The 9658-nt window shown below is 37.0% G+C and overlaps 1 protein-coding gene across 1 annotated transcript; it reads right to left on the bottom strand.

Moving 5' to 3' along the window:
- Positions 1–3174: 3174 nt before the first annotated feature.
- Positions 3175–4686, bottom strand: LOC109116097. Its single transcript, XM_019200894.1, has one exon. It carries the CDS (start codon positions 4684–4686, stop codon positions 3175–3177), a length of 1512 nt encoding a protein of 503 aa, XP_019056439.1.
- Between the last annotated feature and the right edge of the window lie 4972 nt (positions 4687–9658).

Below are 9658 nucleotides of genomic sequence, written 5' to 3'. Positions count from 1 at the left end.
TGACGCCAAGGCACCTCAGGTTTTGGTTCGCGAATCAACTTCCACGTCGTAGCGGCTGAGAAGTGCTCTTTATAAATGTCGTTCCCCTGTCTCCATAAAGTCTTGTCTTCGCCGGAATCTGGCTGCGGTGGGTCGATTTCCGTCAGCGAGAACAGAAAGCTCTGCGTGCTTTCAGTTCTGGCAGGAGGAAGAGACCAATTCCCGCTACGGACAGCTTCAGCTACCTTGGCGTGTCTGGGTAACCGTAAGAGCCTTGGACCGAGCTCACCGATGTAGTCAATTAGTGGGCCGTGTGTTGTCCAGTCGTCCAACCAGAACTGTGCAGGTTTCCCATCTCTAACTTGTACCTTTGTAAAGGTGCACGCTACTTCCTTAAGTGCCAGAAGTTTCCGTAGATTCCACGACGATGATGTTGTTGGCTTTGTATCCCAGAATCCCCGCTGTTTAAAAACATTTGCTCGAGTCCATGCCACCCATAACGAGCCGGATTTGGTAAATAATAGCCATATAAGCCGCAACCTGAACACCTTATTGTAGTCAGATAATTTCCTCAGCCCTATTCCGCCTTCCTTTCTCGGTAAGCAGACCGTTTCCCACGCAATTCTCGGGGTCACTCGACACGATAGCGAGTTCTTCCATAAGAACTTCGAACACAAACTATCGATGCTTGATAGAATAGACTTAGGAATCATGAATATCATGCTCCAAGAATTGACTATTCCATATATCACCAAAGAGATAAGTTGAATCTTACCCGCATATGACAAGCAGTTATTGCACCAATTCTCCAATTTATTCTGGATTTTGTCGATCAACACTTTATAATCATGCTTGGTGAGTCTTGTAGAGTTCAGTGGAACCCCAAGGTATCGCACCGGTAGTGTCCCTAATCGCAGTCCCATTGAGCAAGCCAATGCATACTTTTCCTGATCAGAGATGCCAGCAAGGTAAATGTCAGTCTTATTTGGGTTCATGTGCAAACCTGATAGCTTCCCAAACTGCTGTAGAGTCTTTGTGATCTCATCAAGTGAGCCCCTTTCTGCACGTGAGAATATCATCACATCATCCGCAAAGGATAGATGAGTGATGAGCGGTCGTTTGCATCTCGGGTGTAGCTTGATAATTCGCTGCTCAGCTCCTCTATCAAGCATTCGTGAGAGCACCTCCATGGCCAATATGAATAAGTAAGGTGACATCGGATCCCCTTGCCTCAATCCTCGTCTCCCTTTGAAATATCCGACTAATTCCCCGTTCATTGAGATGGAGAATTTCGTCGAAGTGATGCAAGTTCTGACCCATTTGACAAAGATCGCTGGCAGGCCAAGTGCTTTGAGAATACGTAAAATGAACTCCCAATTAAGTGTGTCAAATGCCTTCCGAATGTCCAGCTTAATCATGGCACTGCTTCTACAGCCTTTCCGGTTGTAATCTCGCACAAGTTCTGATGCCAACATTACATTTTCCAGCATCAATCTCCCTGATATAAAGGCCACCTGGTTCTTAGATACAACAGCCTGCATAACTCCCTTTAGCCTTTGTGCAAGTATGGATGATATGATTTTGTAGATCACGTTACAACAACTTATAGGCCTGAAATCGGCCATCGCAGCTGCTCCTTGCTTCTTCGGCACAAGAGTAAGGATAGTGGCGTTGATCTGGCTTAGCATTCTCCCTGTGATGAAGAATTCCTGGATGGCCATGACAAGAGAGTTCCCAACTCGGTCCCAAGCTGCGATGTAAAATTCCTTGGGGAATCCGTCTGGACCCGGCGCCTTGCTGTTAGGCATGGACTTAAGTGTACTTACAATCTCCTCATGTGTAGGTGTTCTGGTTAGGGTGCTTGCGAGACTGTCCGAGCAACTAAACGGCATGAGTTCACTGATCCATTGGACTGAAGGAGGCCTACAATCTTGGTCATGACGCCCAATCAATCCTTGGAAGTATGTCACAGCATGTTCTTGCATCTCCTTTGCTGACTCCAACTTCCTTCCTTGCTCGGTCATCAAGAAGTGGATTTGGTTTCGCGCCGTTCTCGCTTTCACCTGCTTGTGAAAGAATGAGGTGTTTCTATCCCCCAACTGCAGCCATTTAACTCTAGATTTCTGCTTGAAAAATGTTTCTTCGGCACCCATCAAAACCATCCATTTCTCCCGTAACAAATGTTCCTCACAGGCTAATTCCGGCGTTGGCAGATTAAGTAGTTGGTCTTGCACCCGATTTAGATTGGTTAGAGCCTCTTGTACCCGTTGGGACAGATTGCTGAGCTGTGTAGAGTTGAGTTGTCGTAGAGGCTGTTTGAGTACTTTGAGGCTTTTACAAAATTTGAATTGAGCTGTCCCTTCCCACGCCTCCAGGTTCCAATATTCTGCTATAACCTGTGGAAAATCCTTTAGCAGTAAAAGGTGATTGAAGAACTTGAAGGGGCGGCGTACCTCAGGGATGCTATTAGGGAAGTGAATAACGCAGGGGGAGTGGTCTGATGGTCCTGGGGAAATGAACTCAGCATAAGCATTGTGGTATCTGTCGAACCATTTGTTGTTGCCCATTGCTCTATCCAATTTTTCCGATAATGGATTACTCGCTTGATTGTTACACCAAGTATAACGGTTACCCCTAAATGGGAGGTCAGCCACTCCTGCAGCAGATATACATGTTTGGAGTTCACACATACCCTGCGATAACATTCCTGCAGCATCATGATCTGAACGGTCAAAGGGGGAGAGAGGCTGGTTGAAGTCTCCCATAATGACCCAAGGGGTGGCAGTAACAGGTTGATAATCTGATATTTCTTTGAGTTCCCCCAAAGATCTCTTCTCATAGTGCTCAGATTGCTGGCATACACGAGAGTTGCAACAAAGGACAGATTCCTTGTCTGAGATGTTACCCCACATGTAATGGCTTGGGCTGATGATTTGTATACGGTAACAGTGATTTCTGGATTCCAGACTATCCATATACGGCCAGCTAGATCTTCATTGTGATTACAAAAGTGTTTCCAACCCTCAGGGAGAGCGTCTGTAATTCTGCTGGCATTATGCGCTTGAATGTGAGATTCCAAAAGTCCTCCTACGAGTAATTTATGTTCCAAAATCCACTTGCGAACAAAACTTTTTTTATGCTTGCCATTTAGGCCTCTTGTATTCCAGACAAAAATCATGGGGAGTCCGTCTATATTTAGTTTCCTCTCATGGCCCGCCGGCCACGACCTTTGGTCTGTACCTGATTTGAGCTTGTCTCGCCTTTTGTTTTGCCCAGAGAGGTAGGTTTCCTCAGAGCGCGTTGTTCATTGTCCTTGCTCTTTACCATCGGCCTATCATCTATAGGCTTGGTTGGGCTTGAAATCTGAGCATTTATTGGGCTTTGGGGCTGCGCTAAAGGTAGCTCAATTGCTGGATCCTGGCAGCTCTGCAGATTACTATCCATTACCTCTTGCTGGGCAGAAGGACTAGTAGGAGGTTGCATTCCCTGTCCTTTTGCACAGTTGGTTATGAGCTCTTTCGGATCTGTAATATGAGTTAAGTCTTGGTGCTGTTTCAGGTCAGTCGGGGTCTGATCTTCCAGAGGGACTGCATTCTTGCTCGGTTCTACTCTCCTTGGTCGAGTGACACCTGGTATTTTCGGGCAATGGGATGCGTTGTGGCCCACTTCTGAGCAGGATTTGCATTGCGGGGGAAGCCAATCATAAGATGCATCTATGGATTTCTCAGTTCCGCATGGAAGGTTGACCACTATTCGTCTCGGCAGGGGGTTTTGTAGGCTGACTTCAACGTAGATACGGGCAAGCGATACATTCTCTTTAGCCTCCGTTTGTCTGTCCATGTATAGAGGCTCCCCGATACTCGTAGCAATCCTGCTTAGACAGTCTGTATTGTATAATGTCTGAGGGACATTGCGGAAGGACACCCAAGTGTTGACGGATCTCATCGGGGGTCTTTCCGGATTGTGATAAGGATTCCAAGCAGTAACATACATTGGGCATTGCCCGACATACCAGAACTGTCGAGCAAGGATGTAAGCCCTAGCTGCTGCATTAGTCACCTTGAACAAATACGTGCCGTTGCCAACATTCTGGACTCGGATACGGGGGCCTCCCCGGGTCCACAACGCGTTCACTATCCCAATAATTCGTCCCATGGTTGGCGGTAGACCGTAGAACTGTCCAATCAGGAATTCAGACCATTCTTCGGTTGACTCCTTTATTGCTTCTTCCGGGATTGTGATGAGCGGGGCTCCTGATACATGAACCCCTGGGGTTCCCATTCGTTTAAGTCTCCGAGGAGGAGCAAACAGTTTCTTACTCCAGGTTGTTGATGTCTGCTGTTGTACCAATGAACCGGGCTTTCTTGAATCGGGGCCAATAACTCCAGCCAGAGGCTCGGCAGGAGAGGAAATTTGGGGGTTGCTATCAACCTTTGCATCAGCAAATTCTACCCCGGTGGAGGAACCTGACTTCACTAGAACTGATCTAGGAACAGAATTTGAGGGAGGACAAGAAGTAGACCTGTTACCGAGCTGTAGAGAAGGCCAACCAGTGGAGCTCAGAGGCGGAGGCGGTGGTGGCGATGCGATGGTCGGCTCAGGGGGCGTAGGCGTGGGAATGAGGTCCGAAGGTGGAGGGAGACTGGGGTGAGGTCCGAGGATTGAGGGGGATGGGGGCGCTGACGAGGACCTGAGGCGGGGGGCCATGGCGGGATGATTATGCTAGCCGGCTGTGACCGGCCAGCGGGGCGTTTTTTTTTTGTGTTTTTCCCCGGCCAGCAGTGACCAGCCGGAGGGAGATTTAGGGTTGGAGCGAATCGCCTCTGCGATCGCCCTAGTCGTTTGTCAAATTGGTCGGTTGTGCAGATATCATTATCGTTTACAATTTCTATATGTAAATATAAATGCAAAGAGAAACCTACCTTCGATGAAAATGGTGACAATGCACCTTCTTAAGTTGAGTTGCATCAAGCATGCATCAATGATAAACATTGGCTCTACATAGAACATTACTCTACAAATTCCTACCTCTGTATCATTAAAATTTTTGGAAACAGGGAAAAAAATTCCGAAAAAAGAATTGAACTGTAGGGCTTCGATCTATTCTTATCATTTCTCCGGTTACAGGTTTATAATTGTTTTCCTACACTTCATCTATGCATCTGATGATACAGAGAAGCTGTTGGTGACCAAATTTAGGGTTTAGGCTTTTGTTTCTTCCGAGTCTCCCCCCTTTAGACTTGATCGTTCCCTCTTTGTTTGTGTTCTTATCCTCACAATAAATGTTATAGATATGATTTATTTTAGAAATGATTAAATAAAATATTACAACATGTATATTATACATTTTTGTTAGACTATATTTCACATATATCAAACAAAACATTAAAAAAATGCATCTAACATTTCTTGACGACAATAAGCATTGATCATAAATATATATATATATACACACATATATTATAATATGTATATTGCAATCAATCGAAAAGTTATTTACCAATATCTTTTTTGGACATGAATTATTTACTGATAGTGTGTATATATATATATCGTTTATTAATATAATTATTTGAAAAATGATAATATGAAAAATTATTTAGGTAATTCGATTTTTTACCAATGTGAAAAATATATGTAGTACATAAATAAAGTTTTGAGGAGGAGGAAAATATAAGAAGAATTGGCCAAACATGCCAACAAACTTAAGAATTAAACATGAGCTACAAATCATCATCTACATGAACTACATGATTATTATATTAAGTTTAATAAATTTTGTTTATAACATTTATAATTAAATTGTTCTATCACTCTTCAAACCATCATCTACAATTAAATAAAACATTCAATCTCATTTAAAAAATTACATGAAAAATATATAAAATTAACTATTTTTAAAACAAACGATAACTATAATATTTAATAATATTATTTTAATATTATCTTATAACTAAATATTTATAAATACCGAATAAAATAGATTAACAATAAAAACACTCAAAATAAATTATTGATATCGATCTTTTTAAATTATTTATGCAATATATTCATATTTTTTTTACTTATTTATTTATAGAGTGATGATGCATTTCTATAGTTTTCCCTAAATTACAATTTCACTATTTTATATTAATGATTAACAAAATTTTGCTTATACTATTATTCTTTTTCAAGGTTTTGAGTTAATGATATCATTGATGTGTAACTATTGCCACGACATAAACGCTATTATAGTGATGATGCATTTCTACAATTTTTCTTATATTATAATTTTACTATTTTATATTAATGATTAACGAAATTTCGTTTCTATTAATCTTCATTTTCAAGGTTTTGAGTTAATTCAATTACCTCAAGTAACATTTAGTCAAAAACTTTACTTTGCTACTTAAGTCAAAAATATAATATTATTATTTAAAACATATACACACAATTTTCTTAAAAAATACAAAAGATTATCATACATTTTCCAATTTGAACACTCGTATAATAATTAATCTTGACCACCATAAATACAACAGTAGAGTTTTTTTTATTTACTCCGAAGATAATTTTCTATATTTCTAATAAATTAGAAAATCCAAAATTTGGTTAGCATAAAATCCTTAAATTTTTAATTTTTTTTGAAATCAAATAATGCATTATATAATTTAATGCAATTATATTTTACTCCACCCCTTAATTTTATAATTATATTCCTTTACGACATCAATTTTAATTTTACCTATATTTACAATATTTTTGTTTGTCTCAAATGATATTTGAACTTATGTATCTTAAATAAATAATATTTTATTTGAGAACTATTGTGTTCTATTTTTAAATCTAAATGAAATATAAAACTACAAAAAAATAGTTTTTAAAAATGAATATATAAAAATTCCAAAAAACAAAACTAAAAAATAAATATAAAAAGAGCATCTATACATCCAGGTAAGGTTTTTTTTATATTATTTTAAATAATTATTTTATTGATATTTGAATGTATTGTGATATATCATTAGTTATATAAGATATAATTATGAAAAATATAAAATTGTGTAGAATTATTATACATGTAGAATATTTGACTGTTATTAATAAAGGGTAAATTTGGGAAAAAACATTAAAAAAATATATTAAAAATAGAAAAACGTCATTTGTTTTATAACAAAAAAAATACTCTAAAACGTTTACCAAAAAAAAAACTTTAAAATGTCATCTAAACTTTAAAACGGAGGGAGTGTCATTCTATCCTCTAACTTAGTCTTTACGCATATGTACATGTGGCAATATATTATTGGTATCAAAAGTGGGGCCCACTACTTATTTACTAATTTATGTGCTCACACTCTCTCACTATCATTCGCTTACGTAATCCAAAAAAAATCGATCTTAAAAAAAGCAGAGAGAGTGAAGATCGACAATGACCAGCACAATTTTAGCTGGATCCATCATTCTTAAAAGTTTTCTCGTCTTTTCTCAGCATATTTTCTTGGAAAAATAGGGATCAGATCGTTTTTTGACAAAAAAAGAAATCTAAATCAAACGCTTATTAAAAAAAAAGAAATCTAAATCAAACATCTGACTGAAGTGTGGGATATGAACCAGGGAGAAGAAGACGAAGACGAAGTCACACAATGCTCAGTTCCTTCTTCTTCTTGAACTTCTTCTCATTATCTCCTCCAGTACTCGCCTGCGGCGTTCGTCGTGTTCTCCACCAACATTTCGCAATCGCTTCCGCCACGGTTCCGAAGCTCCCGTTTTCCTCCACCACATCTCTGTCGAACCCTAATGACTCACCGTTCTTCCCACAATCCTTCGAACACGCGTTTCGTTACTACTGACATGTTTTTTTGTAGTGTATAAGCGAAGGGTGTGTGGCGACTACGATAAGGGTCGGGTTGGAAGGCGTGGTTGAATCGCCAAACACGCGTTTGAACATGAGAGAGGCATTGGCCATGCTAACGGACATCAATATAACGTTCTTCGGACCTAACTAAGATTTTATAGTATTATTTTTTCTCTCTTCCATTAATCATATTTTGGCATGTTGTATCTAATATTTGCGATATTAGTTTGTATACTCCAACACTTAAATTTATGAATTATTAAACGAATTTTGCCAAAAGCATGTCATCTTCTTCTACTTCTTCCTCGAAACCCAATAGCCGAAGTAGATATCCAAAGTTAGATAATTTTCTTTTTTTTTTCAATTCAATTATGTATTTTGTTAAAAGAGACAATCTGACATATTTCCTCTTTTACAGTTGTGAGAGCTAGGGGTCTAGGGCTAGCGAACACTTCTAACAAAGAGTGATCGTCCGTCTTCAAATGAAAAGGTGTACATATATTTATAATTTTATTTTTATTAATATAACATATTTTCCAAATAATTTTACATTTGATTTTTGATACTATATTTTTTAATATCTTTATTAATATAACATATTTTTACATATAGGATTTTTCGAATGTTTGATTCTAAGTTTCTGTTTAATTTTTTGTAGTGGATGGGGATAAGGCAAGTTGACGATGATAAATAAAGCAACATTCATTGCCTCAAACTACAGGAAAACAATGGCGTTAGATTTCTTCAACTCGAACTCAAACTCCAACATTCACTGCCTCATATATCAATCACTCTCATCTCCATCACAATGATAAACAAATTTAACTCATCGGTGTAAGTCTTTTCTATCCAAAATTTGCAATCAGATCATTTTAATAAAAAGTTTTAACCATTTAATCAATTGCACGTTCAAAGCTATAGAAAACAATAAGAATCCATGAAAGATGTTTATTTTATATATATATTTTTAAAGCAAACGGACAAACAAGATTGTAGAGGACCTCAGGTAAACCAATTTAGTAATGTCATCAATTTCATAAGCCAATGTGTGTATATATATATACATACAAATATGTATATATATGTATATCTGTGTATATATATTTGTATAAATATATGTGTATATATATATATTTATGTGTATATGAATATATTTATGTATTTTATATTTTACGAATATATATATATATATATTATATTTCTATTTTTTTATAAACAAGATTTTTCCATAGGACAATGATGGTTTCATATTTTCCTCTATGGCAATGATATATCATCAAATTTGTTAGATAATAACGGTGTTATGTTAAATTTTTTTAAAAATTCATGTATGTTTTAGAATTTTAAAGTTTTGGTATTTATATAAAAGTTTTTTGAAAATTATTATTTAATGGAAAAAAAATTTAAAACTCCCATCTTTCTTGCATTACAAAAATATATTTTGATCTCATTTTTATATGTTATTGGAATTTTTAATTGATTACACTTAGATTTAAAATTTATTTGTTATTTCGATGAACTTAATTTAATAAAAAAATAAAAAAATGTAATAATCCGCATTCAGAATAAATCTTAATATCGACCTTATACATGTAAGATACTCATATTTCTTTACTTCTTGAATTCTTTATAAATATACAATTTTATACAATATTTTACTTAAAGCAAACAAATAATATATATCATCTTCATCACCACTCTCAAAGAAGGGTGTCTAATTTATGCAAGTGATTGTTTCACTTTTTAATGGATGTGTTTTTGTAAGATTCTTTATTGATAAACTTTGATATTTGTATGGATTTAGAGATCTCATAGTCAAACCGATGCATATTGCATATATGTATG

This window comes from Tarenaya hassleriana, unplaced genomic scaffold (genome assembly GCF_000463585.1).
Source record: "Tarenaya hassleriana unplaced genomic scaffold, ASM46358v1 Cleome641, whole genome shotgun sequence".
Taxonomy (NCBI): Eukaryota; Viridiplantae; Streptophyta; class Magnoliopsida; order Brassicales; family Cleomaceae; genus Tarenaya; species Tarenaya hassleriana.
The sequence above is the reverse complement of the archived record's forward strand: the minus strand, read 5'-3'. Positions and strand labels throughout refer to the sequence as shown.

Bases quoted from the DNA above. Each gene is read 5' to 3' on its own strand.
- LOC109116097 (XM_019200894.1), bottom strand. From the start codon at position 4,686: ATGGCCCCCCGCCTCAGGTCCTCGTCAGCGCCCCCATCCCCCTCAATC.